The 17965-nt window shown below is 42.8% G+C and overlaps 1 protein-coding gene across 2 annotated transcripts in view; it reads left to right on the forward strand.

Annotated features, from left to right (window-relative positions):
- VEPH1 (ventricular zone expressed PH domain containing 1) overlaps window positions 1–17965 on the forward strand; it is a 227620-nt gene that overhangs the window by 102890 nt on the left and 106765 nt on the right. For both annotated transcript variants that reach the window (XM_007521067.3, XM_060197602.1), the window contains 3 exons: window positions 903–1120; window positions 13903–14112; window positions 14753–15144. In XM_007521067.3, the coding sequence (XP_007521129.2) occupies window positions 903–1120; window positions 13903–14112; window positions 14753–15144 (820 nt within the window). The remainder of the gene's footprint in view (window positions 1–902; window positions 1121–13902; window positions 14113–14752; window positions 15145–17965) is intronic.

The following is a 17965-nucleotide window of genomic DNA, read 5'->3' on the forward strand; positions in this document are numbered from 1 at the left end:
TCAAAACAGAGTCTTTCTTCTTCACTATTCTCTTTTCCTCTTTCTTTATCAAGGTCTACTGGACAAGCAAAACTACATGTTATTTAAAATGGCCAAGGCGACGACTTTATATTTGTATACACTGAGAAAGCTGCCCCCTCCTTGAGTTCGTCAGCACTGACACTACCTCACATATTTTTTATTTTTTACATTTCAAATGGACTCCATTGCTAAATGTCCTTTAGACAATACAGTGTGCATTGCAATCAAGGTGTTGAACATTAGCTTCTCAGACCTTATTCTCCGTGTTCTCTTCGACTGACCTCTCCTTGCTTCCCTCATTCCTAGCCTGCGGCAACCACCTCTCTACTCTCTACTCTCTTTTTCTGAGTTAAGTTCAGTTTTAAAATTTTTCTGTTCAGGGAGGGGGTAAATAGCATAATGGTTATGCAAAGAGACTATCATGTCTGAGGCTCCAAAGTCCCAGATTCAATCCTCTGCACCACCATAAGTCAGAGCTGAGCAGTGCTCTGGTAAAAAAGAAAAAAAAAATTCTGTTCAATTCTACACTTAAGTGACACTTGTCTTTCTCTGTCTAGCTTATGTCATTTAATCCAATGCCCTCCAAGTTTATTCATACTTTCACACAAAGGACAAGATTTCCTTCTTTTTCAGAGCTGAATAGTAGCTTGCTGTACATGTGTCTCATTTTCTTCTTTGATCTGATGGTGGGCACTTCACAAATAGGGACGCTTGTAAATAATCCTTTGCAAACATGGGAGGTGTGTGTGAACCCATCTCTGTGTGACTTCATCTGCTTTGCATGCATACCCAGAAACCAGCTTCTATGAGGCTCCATCTCTAATTACTGGAGATGGTGCCATGCTGCTCCCCAGGTGAACTCTTTCCCCTTGTCCTGGCAGGAGAGAGCCAGGAGCTGCCTGCCGTTCCTGGTGAGCCAGCTGGCCAGCATGGAGCATTCCTTCCACCACCTTCTCTTGCTGGAGATTAAGAACCTCACCGACACTTTCTCCTCCATCCTGGGCCCGCAGAGCAGAGACATCTTCCGCATGAGCAACAGCTTCACCTCCATTGCCAGGCTTCTCACCCGACAGCTGGACACTCAGGCCAGAGGTGGCAGGTGAGCAGAGTCCCCATAACCATGGGCAGAGGGCTGAGCCCGTGGGGAGGGGGAGGGACTGAAAGATGACAGAATATCCTCCTGAAAAGTGCACAAAATGTAATAGACAAATAAGAATGTAGTACACAAAATTGCACGTTACAAAAATGTGTTCCATTGCCTTAAGTACACATCCTTATTTTTAAAAAATATTTTACTTATTTATTATTGGATAGTCAGAGAGAAACTGAGAGGACCTACTTCACCACTCATGAAGTTTTCCCCCTGCAAGTGGGGACCAGGGGCTAGAGCCTGGGTCCTTGCACATTATCATTTGAGCACAGGTGCACCACCACCTGGCCCCAAATACAAATCTTTAGAAGAAAAAAAAATCACAGTGAGTCATTCTCTTTATTTATATCTTTTTCTCCCCCTTCCACTATTTCAGATATAAAGGCCATGACAAAGAGGCAGGGAGAGAGGGAAAGAAACCACAACACTGAAGTTCCCTTCCATGAAGTTGGCACTGGAATGGAACGTGGGTCTCACACAGGGCAAAGCAGCACGCTATCCAAGTGAGCTATTTTTCCAACTCTTTTTTATTCATTCTTACTGGTCCTATTAAACATTCAGTTGTTTTAAAAACATTTTATTTATTCATTTATTGGATAGAGACAGAGAGAAACTGAGGTAGAACGGGGAGATAGGAGTGAGAAAGAGACACCTGCAACACTGCTTCACCACTTGTGAAGTTTCTCTCCTGCAGGTGAGGCCTGAGGACTTGAGCTCAGATCCTTGCACATGGTAACATGTGCGCTCAACTAAGTACACCATCACCCAAACCCTTCTTATTGGTCCTATTAAAATCTTTGTTATTTAGAATAGTAATAATGGGGGGGTTGGGCAGTGGTGCACCTGGTTGAGCATAATACACATTATCAGTCACAAGGACCCGGGTTCAAGGCCAGACTCTCCACCTGCAGGAAGAAACTTCACAAGTGGTGAAGCAGGTTTGTACATATCTTTCTTTCTATCCCCCTCTGTCTCTTCCTACCCTGTCAGTTTCTCTCTGTCCTATCAAACAAAATGGAAATAGAAGGAAGGAAGAAAAGAAAGAAACGGAAGGAAGGAAGGAAGGCAGGCAGGCAGGAAGCCACTAGCAGTGGATTTGTCCTACTGGTACTGAGCCTCAGAGGTAACCTTGGTGGCAATTAAAAAAAATAGTAATGATGTTCTAAAGAATTCATTCATTTACTCAAAAGCTATCTAAACAAATAATGCTGGCTTTGTGCCCTCATTCTGCCAGAAGCAAGACACACATAAAACACATTCATGTCTCCAGGCTCCTCACCATTCAATGGAGAAGATAAATGCAGTCAAGGTGGGGTCAAGCAGTTTGGGGAACCCTGTGATGGGTTGGGCTGGAGAGGGATGTGAAGCTGAGATCAAAAGCAGGTGATATTTTGAAACAAACCTTGAAAGAGGATCAGCTCTTACCATTCTATCTTCTGGGCAGCCTGTGCAAGGACCCAACACTTTTCTGGAGCAGAAGTCATTCTTTCTGACGGGGGTACTTGTTATTTTGAGAGCGACATTGGGGAATGTGGTTGAAGGGTGGGGAGCATCTGACATGCCTTTCTGAGGAGCTTGGGGTTTGCTCTGTAGACTTTAATGGGGACTGTTGTGGGTTTGTACATGGCAGGATATGATGAGGTTCTATATCAGAAAGCTCACTGACTCCATCAAAGAGGTGGGGGGGGGAGCAAATAGGCATCAGTGTCATCCTTGGGGAAGGCCTACTGTGGGCAGAGTTCAGGAAGCCTCAATTGAAGAGGGGGAGTAGATTCCATGCCCAAAGCTGGACTCTTAAGAAGCTTTTGAAAAATGAATGAATGAACGAATGAAGTCATGCCAAATTGAGAGAATGTTCATTCACCTTATTTTATTTTAAATGGAAGTCACTTTAAAGTCTTCATGACCTCAAAAAGTCAGAGTGTTTTCAGATTCTGAGCCATTGCTCATGAGCACCCCCAGCTCCTGTTTGACAGAAGGACCCAGGCTCAGGTAGGGTCACACAGGCACTGGTCAGTGGAGAGAGTTCAAATGATGACACAGAAGTGAGTGTCAGAGGTGAAAGCTTAGACACATATTCCGGCGGAGGTCTGCCACCCCCCAGACCAGACCCCCCTCCCACCCTGTGCCTCTACAAGCACAAATTTGCATGAAGCCAGTGAACCTCTGTGAGAGTCAAAGCTTGTATACAGGAAAAAAGTGTGTGTGTATAGTGGGGGGAGGCACATGAGACAGTGTAGCGTAAAAAGTGATCCTTCAGGAAAAATTTAACTAATTAGCCATCAGCAATTTCCCTCTGAAAAGAGGGGATTAGGAGATGCCTAGTTAACAGGAAGAAGTAAGGTGTGTTAAAGTATGAGTTTGTAGGTGTGAGCACACATAGGAGTTTCTCTTCCCTTTATGAGTTTTCCAAGAAAAACATGAAATTAAAAGTGAAAACACAAAAAAAGTCACCATCACTCACATATCACTGCTATCTTCACCTCTTTTAATTCAGAATCCTTCTCCCAGCTCCCTTTCACATCTGTCTCTTTGAGGATTATAATTATTCAATGGGAATCTTGGAACACTGGTGTGTGTGTGTGTGTGTGTGTGTGTGTGTGTGTGTGTGTGTGTGTGTGTGTGTGTGTAGGGGGTGTATAGCCAGCCTTTTGTACAAGCTGCTCATCCTCTCAGGACAGTTGCTAAGGCTTCTGTGCTAAGGCCTTTTCCCTGAATAGTCTTTGTTGTGGCCATGGAGCTGCAGTCACTTTAATCTTCAACTCTGCAAACAAAAAGAGCGATGCTTTTGTCTGGAGCACTCAGTAAAGTCTGATCTTTACAATTAAAGGGGAAATGAATAAGTGAAGAAATCTGGAAAGAAAATTAAAGATGATAGCATTCAAAATAGATGTCATCTAATTTACAAGTCCAACATATCACCCAAGAGGCCAGATTGTATGTAGACTGCAGGCCAAAACTACAATATCAAAAGAAAAGCAATTAGCATCCTGGAGAGAATGGCAGGCTGAAACAGACAGGAAGCTTTGTGCCAAATGAGTCTGAATTAATCGGGTGGGTTGTATTAGAAGAAGCTGGTAAACACACCTGTATATTGCCCCTTTCTGTGTTTTAGAACGAATATTTATTTCTGGATAATAAGTCAAGACAGGCAATGAAAGCATTTTTTTATTTTGAAATTCATTCTGGAGAAGTTGAAGGGATATAGTTGATCTGTAATTGGAAAAGAGGTGTCAAGATGGGGCAAGGTCTAGGCCTTCCTTCACTGTGGGAGCCCTTGCAGGCTGTCCTTCCGGATCCCCCACCCCCCTGACCAGTGGAAGCAAGGGTCAGAGTGGACTCCTGGGAGTCCTGGGGTGGCTCCACATGATGAGGGCAAACTACTCAGAGAGACAAGCAGTCAGCTCTGGGAGAGCCTCAGTGGGGCAACTCATTTAATGAGGAAGAAAGCAAGCAGATATACCCGTTGCACAGGGAGAAGGTTAAGACAGTCATTAAACCAAACACAAAGCAACACAATGCATAGTCACATTTTGACCTACAAACTATTTGATCACAAGTGAAGAGTTACCGTACAAGGTTTGATCATAAGCTCACAATGCAATTTTCCCAGGGGGTAAATTACAGGCACTTCAGAGGAGAGAGAGGAGGAGAGCAGTTGAGTAACAGAACACTTGCGATGGTTTTCAGGTTTGGCCAAACACAATATACAGTAATTCATGGCCTTTGTTTTAAGGGGAGAGGAGGGGCATGTGCAGAAAGGTAGCCCCTATCTGGAGAAGCCATCCATCATTAGTTCACGAGGTCAGGGGAACCTGCTGTTGACTCAACCCAAAGTGGGGAGAGCCTGGGGTCGACCCAATTGGACTTTATGGAAACAACAGCCTGGACTTCCCAGGCAGTGGGCCCACTCTCCAACAAGCCCTGAATGACCTCTGGCAAGTCTTGAACTATTGATATATTTCCTGCAAGGATGCAGGAGAAGCTGGGGAAGGGGTGGGTGGCTCCTAGAACTGTGAGAAGCTGAGCATCCAGTGATCATTGGATTAGCAAGTTGATCTCATTAGGCACCATCAGAATTAGGGATGTTTTAATACAGGTGATCTTGGGTTCCAGTTGGATACAGAAACTTTGAAGCATGGAAATGTGGAAAGAAAAGGGGAGAGCAGTGAAGAGGAGGAACAGGAGAAAGAGAGAAAATAACAATTGGAAAAGGCCAAGGGGAAACCTAGGGAAAGAAGGACAGATCTGTATTCAGACTCAGGTCTCAGGTTATTAATGGTGGGTGAAGAGCCTGAGATCCAGTTTTCAAACTGTATTCAAAGCCATCAAAGTTATGGGGAGGGGGGAGCTTATAAGAAAAGTCTTGGGGCAGGGTAGTTGTGCATCTGGTTGAGCACACATGCTACTATGCACAGGAATACAGTTTCAAGCCCCCAGGCCCCACCTACAGGAGGGATGTTTCACAAGAGGTGAAGCAGGGCTACAGCGGGCTCTCTCTCTCTCTCTCTCCCTCTATGTCTCTCTCTCTCCCTCTCTCTCCCTCTCTTTCCTTCCTTCCTCCTGCCCCTCCCTCCCCTTTCCCTTTTGATTTCTTTCTGTCTCTATCCAATAAATAAATAATCAAATTTAAAAGGAAAAGTCTTAACACAAATTATGTGACTAGCAACAGTGAAATAGTTCACTTAGTGTGCTACTTTTCCATGTGTACAACCCAGACTAAAGCCTGGCCCACCACTTCAGTGCTGTGGACTCCTTTATATTTTGCCACCTGCCGTGTGTGTGTGTGTGTGTGTGTGTGTGTGTGTGTGTGTGTATGCGCGTGTGCACGCATGTGTATCTTTTTCTGTCTCTCTCAAAAAAATATATGTGTAAGTTTCTCAAACTGACTTGGTTAAAGAAACAGTTGTCAGTGGTGAGATTTTATGTTTATTCATTGTTTTTAAGAATTAGGCCTACAACAAAAAAGAAGAAAATGTAAATTATGGTCAAAACTAGTCAGACTGATACAAAACTGTATTTGGTTGAGATAGTGATGAAGACAAAGAAAGGAGACAACAGTCTATGGGGAGATTGAAGGAAAAACAGAACAGGGAGATAATGGCCTTGGTGCACTGCCTCCAGGAAATCTACCCCCCCCCACACACACACACTTTGGGATGGCCCCAGAGTTTTGGTTTATCCTGAGTTCTGTGCAATGAGCAGCAAAGAAAGGGTTACAACTGAGAGTTAGGGGTTTGAGTCAGTCCAAGATTCTGTTGTGCAGCCAAGTAGCAAGACTTGCAAAAACCCTTCACAAATTGAGACCTTGTACAGTCTCTCCCCCTAGAATCCCTGCCCTGACTACCTTGGGAGTCACGTCAGAATGACTGCTGCTGTGTACATGCCCCACTAGCGTTGGCCTGCAACTTGGGAGAAATGGCTCTTTCTTGAGTCTGTAGCATAACCTGCAAGAAACAACCAAGTTCTCTATGACTTGCCAAAGGTTTCACCTACAGATTTAACCAAGCATTATTTTTTTTCATTTTTTGCATTCAGAATTTTATTTCACTGGTGGTTCATTTTATGCCATTACAAGTTCTCACCCTATATTTCTTTGTTTATAAGAGGAAGAGAGAACCAGAACATCTCGCTGGCACATACAATGCAGGGGATTGAACTCTTGATCTCATGCTTGAGAGTTCAATGCTTTATCCACTCTGTCAAAGCCATACTGCTTTATTTGTTTTCAAATACCACCATCCATCAGAAACAGTCCCCCCACTTGCATACCCTATTTCTTATTCCTCATTCTCTTCCCCTCTGGTAACCTCAGTTTTGTCATCAATGCCCACGAGTTTCTTTTTGTTGTGATGTGTCTGTTCATCTGCTTCATTTCTTTATATTGCACATATGGGTGCAATCATCTAACATTAATCTCATCCTTCTGACTCATTTCACTTCACGTAACTCCCTCAATGGCCAAGCTCTTGACTGGGTCCTAACACACAACAAATAGTCTGTGCTAGGGACTTTACTCTGATGTATTGTTCAATTCTTCTCCTCCTCCTCCTCCTCCTCCTCCTCCTCCTCCTCCTTCTTCTTCTTAATTGCCACCAGGGTTATTGCTGGGCTCTGTGCCCACATTGTGAATCCATTGCTCTAGGTGGCAATTTTTTTCCAATTTTTTTCTTTCTATTTTATTTGGCAGGACAGAGAGAAGTTTAGAGGGGAGGATGAGGTAGAGAGAGACATAGACCTGAAGACCTGCTTCAGCACTCATGAAGCATTACCCCTGTAGGTGGAGAGCAGGGTCTCAAACCTGGGTCCTTGAGCTTGATAATATGTGCATTTAACTGGGTGTACCACTGCCTGGCCCCTAATTCTTACCAATCTTTTAATATGGATCAGAATTACAAAAGCCTCCCATTACAGAATAAAGGAGCAATTCTTGGGATCAGGTGAGCACTGAGTACAGTCTTTTCCCTGGGCTCTCCTCCTATCTCAGGTCGAGTGTTGGGAGTTTATAGCGATGCAACAGTGTGAATACCCAGACAGCAGCTTGAACTGTTTCCTTCTTTCCTTCCTTTAGCCTATCCCAATGGGGATCAAGTTATAGGTGAATGAGATTTAGCATTCACAGGTCCCCATAAATAGTTTACAGCAGTCTTTAAAGAACGTTCAGGGTGACTTTTGGCTACTCCTCCCCAAAGTGGTATCCCCCACCCCTCCCCAGACCAGCCTTTCTCTTCCCCCAGAATTCCAGTTTGGCACCACTCAGTACAAGGTCTCCCCACTCACTTGCTAAGGTGATTCCCCCCCACACACACTCCCTCTTCATCCTTCCCCACCCACAGTCCTGCACAAAGTGTTAGCTTACTACTTCCTTTGCACCCCCCCCCATCTGGAATTAGTGGATACCCATAGTCTATGTGTTAATAAGAATTCTCATTTGGACTGGGGAGATAGCATAATGGTTATGCAAAAAGACTGTTGTGCCTGAGACTCTAAGATTCCATGTTCAACCCCCAGCACCACCATAAGCCAGAGCTGAGCAGTGCTCTGATAAAGTAAATAAATTAAATTAAATTAAATCTCACTTTTTAAGGCAATATGTGTCTATCCAAAGAGAAATGGATTTGTTGAGAGCAAGTGTTAGTGAGGGGAAAGGGAGGGGGGGATGCTTATGAGGAGGTTCAAGGTGATAATTAAAAACATGAGGTGCTGGGTTTTTTTGTTTGTTTGTTTTTGTGCTCCCCTTGCTTTGGAAGATGACCAGAGTTTTGGAGAAATCAAGTAGATATTTTTCACTCTTGAGGAGATGACCAAAGTGGTGAGTGTTATCAAAGGAATGGGCGATAGCTTTTGTAGTGGGAAGCTATGGCTGTGAGAAAGAAAGTGTAGGGAAAGGAGGGAGGAAAGCCTTGGATTTTGCTCCCTTCTTCCTAAGAAGGTTATGGCCAACATGTGGTCCCATTTAAACTCCATCTGGTGCTCATTTGTCTTCCCCTAAAGCCACAGTTATGGGACATGAAGGTCTGTAAAGGTATTCTAGGAATTTGCTTATCAGCAAGAGGTAGAGGTAGGAGATCTCATTATCACCTTTGGAGACTGAAATTGAGTGAGAGGAACCCCCCACCCCTCAGGGCTGGCTCTTTCATTGTGGACAAAAGGAAGAGAGGGCAGGCAGGGCAGCCCTGTTAGGCTTGTGAGCTCCTGAGTCAAAGTGTCAAAGTACAAGTCACATCAAAAAGGAAGCTAACATTTATGGCTAGACTCTACATTTCACTTGGCACCCCAGAGTGTTAGCTTCCAAAACAGAAGTGCCCTGTGAGACTCTAGTGAGGGGTGGACGCTGACAGCCCCTCCTGGGAAGGTAACAGCTGACACTGCTACCCTGAGGGCCTAGTTATGTGCTATTTGAGTCCCTGGATGCTCTTGTACCTGAGCTACGAAGTTACTGCACCCAGACATCTCCCACGTTTTGAATACTATTACAGTTTGAGTTACAGGAGTTACAAGAATCTACTTTCAGGTGGCTGTGAGGACTACTCGGTGGTATGTGACACTTCTGGCCATCTGTTCCCACAGGACACTGTCCAGAGTTATTCAGGTGCTCTCTGTTGGTTATCACCACCCCAAAATAGGTACCCCTGAGGTAGATTCAGATGTGACCTGAGGACGGAGGCAGGAGGGTGAAGGCAGTGATGGGGCAGATGTGTGGGAGTAATGCTGGGTTTACCTGCTAGCCTTCAGCTTCTCGGTACCTGCACCTCAGTGTCTCCAGCTGTAAGTAGAGAGAGCTCAAGAGTCTGCATTTCCCATTGGAGAGGATGTTGACTACAAGGCTCCACTTTGAGTAGCTGGAATGAGGGGCCTGTTTACTGGTCCTCTCTGTGTGTCCTTCAATTCCCAGCAGAATAAAAAGTGACCACGATGCACGGTGTCTCTGTTGGAGTGGGCACTTCTATAATTAGGGGTGTTAAGCTTTGATTCTCACTGAGGGAATTCTCTATGCTTGTGATTGAATAGAAGTCCTACTTAAAGCAGAGATTGTTTTATTATTATTATTTTTTTAAATTTTATTTATTCCCTTTTGTTGCCCTTGTTGTTGTTTTTATTGTTGTAGTTATTATTGTTGTTGTCATTGTTGGATAGGACAGAGAGAAATGGAGAGAGGAGGGGAAGACAGAGAAGAGGAGAGAAAGATAGACACCTGCAGACCTGCTTCACCACCTGTGAAGCGACTCCCCTGCAGGTGGGGAGCCGGGGTTCGAACCAGGATCCTTATGCCGGTCCTTGTGCTTTGCGCCACCTGTGCTTAACCCGCTGCGCTACAGCCCGACTCCCTTCAGAGATTGTTCTTAATCATCCATTTGTGTATTGAGTCTTTCCTGTGCTTACACGGTAGGGTTGGGGTCTCCCTCCAGTCGCATGCTTTAGGTGAGGGTTGTTCTGCCCTCTCTGATCAGAGGGTTTATGTGGCCCTTTGAGTAGGAGAAACTCATCTTCCAAGAGTGCAATCACTTGCACAAGCCACCTTCTTCTCGTGCCAAATGTCCAATCTGGTTGGAGCCACCAGGATTTCAGCATTTGAATGTTCCTCGCCCTTTTTGCAAACTGAGGATGCATATCACTGATTGCACCTGTGCATGAAAAGTGGGCATAGAGTCAGATGGAGACTGAGAGGTAGAGTCCCATGCCTGGGGCCCTAGACTTGCGGTCACCCTCTTTGTAAGATTAAGCTGGAGCTGCTCCACAGAATTACTGATCGCAGTCCCTGCAGCTGGGGAATCTCTGTCACTTATTGTGCTGATCTCTAAACCAAGAAACTGCTGAGGAGAAAGAAGCAGAGCACTCTGAGGACTGAGGACTGATGTGGATTTGCTGCGCTGGGCTCTCCACTGCCACTTCTACCAAGTCCCACTCCTTAGGAGCATGTGTCTGTAGGAGCTCACCCAACCTCATCGAACATTACCTAATACTACTTTTCTTTGATTCAGAGAGCCAGGAAGAAAGACCTCCAGATCTGGGCCCTGCCAGTTTTTGTCCCATCTCCTGCTTAGTGAGCTGTGCCCCGGGGCAAATTCTCTTCTAAGGGGAGTCCGCTCACACAGAGGGAGGTAATTAGGCCTCTCCTGGCTTCCCTAGAGGAACTTTTAAAATCTTTACTTTGGCAACAGCGACCAGAAACCATTCAGACGGGAAATCATCTGAGCTTCTTATAATGTGGTGAATTGAGTTACAGCCAAGTTAATATTTAAAGCATTATAGAACTCTGACAAAGATTTCTTTAGAATTACCTCTGGAGTGAGAAGTGACAAAGAGAAAAGAAATAACAACCCCTTCTTGAGCTCAGCTCCCCACCCACCCCTCCAAGCCCCCAGTAAAGCAAAGAACCAAGGGTTTCACCCTACCTCTCACATCCCTGATGCATTCCTTGCCTAGCAGACAAGGAAAGGTCAGTTTTTTAAAAGTTCTATTTTAGAGCAAATTTTCTCCTACCCTTTTATCCTAAATTTAAAGGCTAAGAGATTGAATTAAGAAGTAGGAATGGTTATTATAAACTCAGACTTCCACCTACCATTTCCTGACTTCAAAACTAATGAGACAGAAAACTTGTCCTAACCTCTAGCCAACAAAACTCCAGGTGGGGGGTGGAGGGGGGCAGCACAGCGGATTAAGTGCACGTGGCACAAAGCACAAGGACCCGTGTAAAGATTCCGGTTTGATTCGGGCTCCCCACCTACAGAGGGCTTGGTTCACAAGCAATAAAGCAGGTCTGCAGGTGTCTGTCTTTCTCTCCCCTTCTCTGTCTTCCCCTCTTCTCTGGATTTCTCTCTGTCCTATCCAACAATAAGAACAGCAATAATAACAACAACAATAACAACAGAGGCAACAAAATGGGGGAAATGGCCTCCAGGAGCGGTGGATTCATAGTGCAGGCACTGAGCCCCAGTGATAATCCTAGAGGCAAAAAAAAAAAAAAAAAAAATTCCAGATGGGTTGATAGCTAGTGACAGAAAGTTCTTGGATTCATCTTGCTACTTTTGGCTGCCTGGGGATTTTTCATGGTCACTTGGCCTTGTATCTCCTATGTCATACATGTCTCTGAATCATAAAGACAAGGAAGGTTGTAAAGAAAGCCTTTGTGGGGGCTGAGTGGTGGTGCACCTGGTTGAGCACACATGTCACAATGCACAAGGACCCTCAGTCCCCACCTGCAGGGAGAAAGCTTTGCAAGTGGTGAAGCAGTGCTGCAGGTATGTCTCTTTCTTTCTTCCTCTACATCACCTCTTACCCTCTTGATTTCTGAATGTCTTTATCCAACAAGTAAAGATAAAAGAAATTTAAAAAAGAGAAAATATTTATGGTGAGAATTTCTTTATTTTTAAGATTTATTTATTGCAGTAGAGAGACTAGGAATCAAATCTTAGACCTCATGCATTCAAATCCTATGTTCTATCAGTGAGCCATCTCCCCAGCTTGTGGTTAGAATTCTACTGATTAGCAAACTCAATCAGCCTTGCATCTAAAGATCTGAAGAGAGTTTCTTTTACTTATTCACTTATATGTGGTCCTGTGTCAACCTATCACTTTACTCTGACTTTTGTCTTAGCTTCTCTCCACATATGGAACTTACCAGGCATCACTGTCCTTCTCCTTACCTCTAGGAGTCAGGAAATGTCACCAGTGGCTCATAAGCATCTGGTCAACCTTGAGTGGGTTTTTTTTTTGGGGGGGGGGGTAGGGAGACATGCAAGTTGAGGAAAGAACAAGTTCGTCAAGGCTGTCCCTGTCCCCTGAGTTGGGCTGTCAGATTTGACAGCCATCCAGATAAACTACAGATAAAGAACAAACAGTTTTGAGTATAGGATAATACATTTTTAGTACGCCCCATTAGGAATAAACCTTTTTTTCCTTTTCCTTCCTTCCTTCCTTTCTTTTTAATAAAAGAGCACAGCTCTAGTTTATGATAGTGCAGAGAATTAAATCTGGGACTTCAGAACCTTGGACATAAAAGTCCTTTACATAACCATTATGTTATTTTCCCAGGATAGACCTCTATTAAAATGATCATTTCAAATGATCTAAAACTCAGGTTTCGTTGGGTGTCTTGGCATTTTCCTGATGACCTACTCCAGAGACACCTTGTACTAGGGGGAAATTCGGACTTAGTTTTTTCCCCCACATATTTAAGGTTCATCACACATAATCCCAACAAAGAAGTGAGGAGAAAGTATATTTTTCAGGAATTTTAACTTTATTCAGGAAAATTGAGAAGGTCCACATATTGGAGCACACGTGGACCAAAAGAGAGAGAAAGGAAGGAAGAAAGAGAAAGAGAAAGGTAGCCTGAGAGCCTTTATCACATCATGAAAGTCTCACCTAGGCAGAGAGAGAGCGAGCTCGCCATGCCCAGAGGTCTAGCTTATAAACATCCAAACGCTGGGAAACCTATCAAGGGAGGGGATTGGATATGGAGTTCTGGTGGTGGGATTATGTGGAGTTGTGCCTCTCTTATTGTCTTGTCAATATTGCCATTTTATAAATAAAAATTAAAATAAACAAACAAATAAATACATACATACATCCAAACCCCACCTTCACCTTCTTCCTAAACCACACCCACACCTATTACCACTCCCATTTCCTGTGCAGCAATGTCAGGTACTTCCTGTCATTTCTGACCTCAACATTGCCCCCTCTGGGAGTATGGAACCCAAAATTCTTTTTGGGGTGCTGAAGGACTGAGTTCTGCCCTTCTGTAGCTGCTTCCTACGGAAACATGGCTGGTCTATACTCCCAGACAGACCTGCTCTGTCCTTAATCTTTCCCTAGTAGGGTAGGGCTTTGGAGGGATAAAGTTTCTGGACACTTCACCATGTAGTCATCTGTCTAGGAAGGCCAGGATGGAGATTAAACCTGGTGACCTCAGAATCTCAGGCATGAAAGTCTTTTGCAAAGTCATTATGTTGTGTCCCCAACCTAGTTTTCATTTCTATGTACTGAATTTCAGATCAACATAGCAGGCGTGACCAGCAGTGTTCCTAAATTTCTGGCAAAATAAGCTCTCAAAACAGATATTCAAAGATCTATGCCCATAGTAGTTACTCAATATATACTTGCTACATGACTCATAGAATGTTATCCAGTAAAACTTTTAGTTTTGAGTAAGGCAGCTCAGTGGAAGCACTGTCATGAAGGGTATCTGTGACCAGCATGTAATGCCATAATTTTTATCTCTGTAGGAGAAAACCCAGCACTGAAACCGATATCCCTGAAAAGCTGAAAGAAACCAAGCTCACTGTAACTGACAGTGAAGACCATGGAAAGCTCCAAATTAAAATACAGGCTTTTGAAGACAAAATAAATGCTGGAAGCAATACTCCTGCTTCTATCAGAAGATACAGTTTGGGTCACATTTCTAAGGAAGAAAGAAAAGACATTCGATTTAACCGGTACAAATTTTGGGTTCTTTTTTTCTTTAGCATGTGCTGTTTATAATCACATTGTTATAGAATGGGGTTTAAGACTCTTTTACCTATAGCTACTCACAGCTCCTTCCTTTACTGAATAAAATGTCAGTCACAGTGCTTCTATTATGCAGAGCCACTTGCTATTTTAATGGAAGACTACAAGTAGAAAGCAAACTTATCTAAAAGCACTTTTAAAATATAGATATGCTGATATCAAGAAAGACAATTTTTTAATTTCTGATGAAAATACAGAAGGAAAAGTAAAAAAATAACCATGTAAATTTCTTCATTCATTATTACAGTTAATTTTGCCATAATAATGAATTTTAAACCTTTGTGTTTGGACATGACCTAGATTTTCAGAAGTTTAATTTACTGCATGACTTGGTGGCCTATGTATCAGCAAACCTGTGACTAGTGTTTGCTGTCACACTCTTGAGGAAGTAACTTTGTGTACCTGTGTTATTCTTTCCTTTTTTTTTTCTTTCTTTCATTTTTTTTCAATAAACATTTACTGTTCTCATTTTAAAGAGAGCCCCTGTGTTATTCTTTCTTTTCCTTATCATGGATGCTAGCTCAGCATGCTCCCTTGCCTTAGTTTCCCTTCATTTTTGTCTTGTAGGTCAAAAAGCATGGCTTTGCACACTCTGCTTACCAGAGGTGCAAGATCAGATGATGGGGAAGCTGTTGAGAGCAGCGTTACACCTGCCAGCATCTCACTTTCAGAAATAGACCCAAGTGGCCAAGGGCATGACCAGTCAGATGGTAAGACTCATAGGTCACAGCTGGGAAATCCTTCAGTTTCACATCCAAGTGTTATACATATAGAATCTGAGGATTTGCCAGAAATGGCTAAAGAAAACGATGAGGAAGAAATTCCAGAGGTGACTTCAAGTCCCACAGAATACCACGATAAGCTCTACCTGCATGTAAAGGAAAACTTCAGCAAAGTAAAAGCTTATGCGGTGCAAATTGCAAAGAAGATTCCAGCCCCTGACCAGTGCACTATTGAAGGTAAGTTCTCTAGACACCCCAGGAATTACTAGAAAAAAAGAAAAACTCAAATCACATAAACAGCCATGTCCTTTTCTGAATCTCTTATAGAATAAAGTCTTTTTTGAAATTTTCTTTCTTCTAATTGATGTGTTTAAATGAAAAAAAAAAAAAAAGTCCTATCATATTCGTGATCTTCCCTTGAGTTTATTTAGGTGCACCTAAATTTATCTTAGAACCACAAGATAGATTGTTTCTGGTCTTCTGCCCTAAGTTGATTGAAAAAACAGCAAACAAACTTGAAAGGGGGCTTTAAGTCAACAAAATGGTCTCTGGGATAGGAATCCATCCCAAAGCATTTCCCACCCACTCACTTGTACAAAGGAGCAGCATGGATCATTGAGATGTTCCTTTTATGCAATCATCAACACTTATGAAAGTGGTGCTGTGTGTATAGTAGGGTTTAAAAGTAGCTAAAATCCACAAAACTTAACTACTGCAAACTGTTTATAATGGTCTGTTTCACTATTCAGGGTACCAGTTCAGAAATTTAATATAAGTGATTAAACGAATTCCCAGATTGAGGAAGTCTATAGTAAATATAAGGTCAGATATATTGCCATCTGCTGAAATAATTTTTGTTTGATTTTAAATTTAACCTACAGCATTAAAGATATGTTATACAGTGAATTTTTGTCATTTGAAAACATAAAGTTCTACAAAGCTACTATTAAGCAATCTAGGTGTCAAAAAATACACATTTCTTACCAATCCTGGAGCTATTTTGGGAATCTAGCAGTTAAATAGGTGATCTAGGCCTTTTTCTAAAATGGTTAGAGAATTCACCATTTTTACTTAAAAAAAGACAGAAAATTTCTTTTGATACTGATATTTCCTACCAGTAATGTCCTAGAACTGAGTGTGTTTGTTTGTTTGTTTTTGATTGACATTTGCTGACTAATTCATACTTTTGTACTTTCCTGGAAGTTCCTGAGAAATTCCTTGCAGAGACATGGATGTGAGGGAAGGAAGGTTTATATGACTCAGTGTAAAGACATTCACTGAGCAAAGCCTGCTGTGGCTGCCGAGGACGCAATGTTATTATTTCACTCTATAAACCATCAGGGAAAAGCCAGCAGTCCTCTGCAAACACAGTTTTCTTGTCATGAGTTCACTCAGTTTAACAGTACCACATGTCTTTCCCCAAAAAATTTATGAAGAAAGATTTGGTCTTCAGAATTGTGTTATGCTTAATGTGTTGTTGGTGTGTAAGAGACATTTTGCTCATTCTTTCTGAATTGTGCTAAGTAAGCAAGAATCAAAGGAAAGAGACCACTCAAAACCACTCTCATAGTGGGTTGATTATGCAAAAGACTTTAGTGCCTGAGGCTCTAATGTCCCAGGTTTAATCCCCAACACCACCATAAATCAGTGCTGAGTGAAAATAAACAGAAAAATATTTCCACAGCATTTAAAGCCAGAAAGACAAATAACTAGCAGGAAATAAGCACAATGACAAAAAAGTGTTGAGAATATTTCTATACTGGTGATGTAGACTTGTTCTGAACATGACAGATAACCCTTTAAAGAAGTCTTCCAGTATTAATTTGCAGCATATAAAAATCTGATATTTTAATTTCTTTTTAAAATTTTTATTAGTGATATAATAATGATTAACAAGATTGTAAGATAACAGGAGTACAATTCCATACAGTTCCCACCACCAGAGTTCCATGTCCCATCTCCTCCATTGGAAACTTCCTTATTCTTTATCCCTCTGAGAGTATGGACCAAAGGTCTTTATAGGAGCAGAAGGTGGAAGGTCTGGCCTCTAAGTTGCTTCTCCACTGAACAGGGACATTGGCAGGTTGATCCATACCGCCAGCCTGTTTCTCTTTCCCTGGTGGGGCAGGACTCTGGGGAGGTGAGGTTCCAGGACACATGTGAGGTCATCTGCCCAGGGAAGTCAGGATGCATCATGGTAGCATCTGCAACTAGGTGTCTGAAAAGCATTAAGATGTAAAACAAGACAAACTGTTTAATGAATATGAACCCAAAGGAAGGAATAGAGCAGATAAAATTAGGGGTCTTTGGGTGGGAAGAATCTAGGAAGTCTATTTTAGGTATGTTCCAAGGGGCCCATGACTTTAGTAATTTTTGGCCTAGCCTGATAGTTCACATGCAGGTGGACTAAAAATATTGTCTGAGAAGATGTTGTCAGAGTTGAGAATAGGACTAGACATCTGGATTAGGGCAGAGAGCAGCTCCCAAGCATGAGGAAAGTATATATATATATATATATATGTCATAACTGCTTACCCCATTGACCTGATGTAGGGCCCATATCTATTCATATTTAGCACAGGAGCCTATGGAACCTTTACATTCCTGTCAGTCTGAATTCACAGTTCACTGTCACAGCTAGGAACATTCTAGGCTGCACTCAATTTCAGAGCCAGTCTTTCTTGAGTGGTAGGGTAGACTGACCTAGCCTCCCTTCCTTTGGAGAATGGGCAAGTCCCTGCATTGTAGTATTTTAATTGTTTCAGTTTAACTTATAGAAGCATCAAACTCACAGGGTTTTAGCTAATACTTCAGGAATAGAACATGTTAAATGAACAGGAACTGTTGTTTTCGCCGGGTTGGCTTCACAGGTGGGTAACAGAGATGACCAGAGACACAAGGCTGAGCTGAGAATGCAGTTTAATCTTTATTTAGGAGCGGGCAATGTGCTCCTCCATCCTTCTCCGGCGGCAGAGAGGGACTCTTAAACTAATCACCACACAGATCTATCCTCCATCCTTCTCCTCCTGCAGCTGCCACAGAAACTCAGGAAGTACGT

Source organism: Erinaceus europaeus, chromosome 9, assembly GCF_950295315.1.
Source record: "Erinaceus europaeus chromosome 9, mEriEur2.1, whole genome shotgun sequence".
In the NCBI taxonomy this organism is placed as follows: domain Eukaryota; kingdom Metazoa; phylum Chordata; class Mammalia; order Eulipotyphla; family Erinaceidae; genus Erinaceus; species Erinaceus europaeus.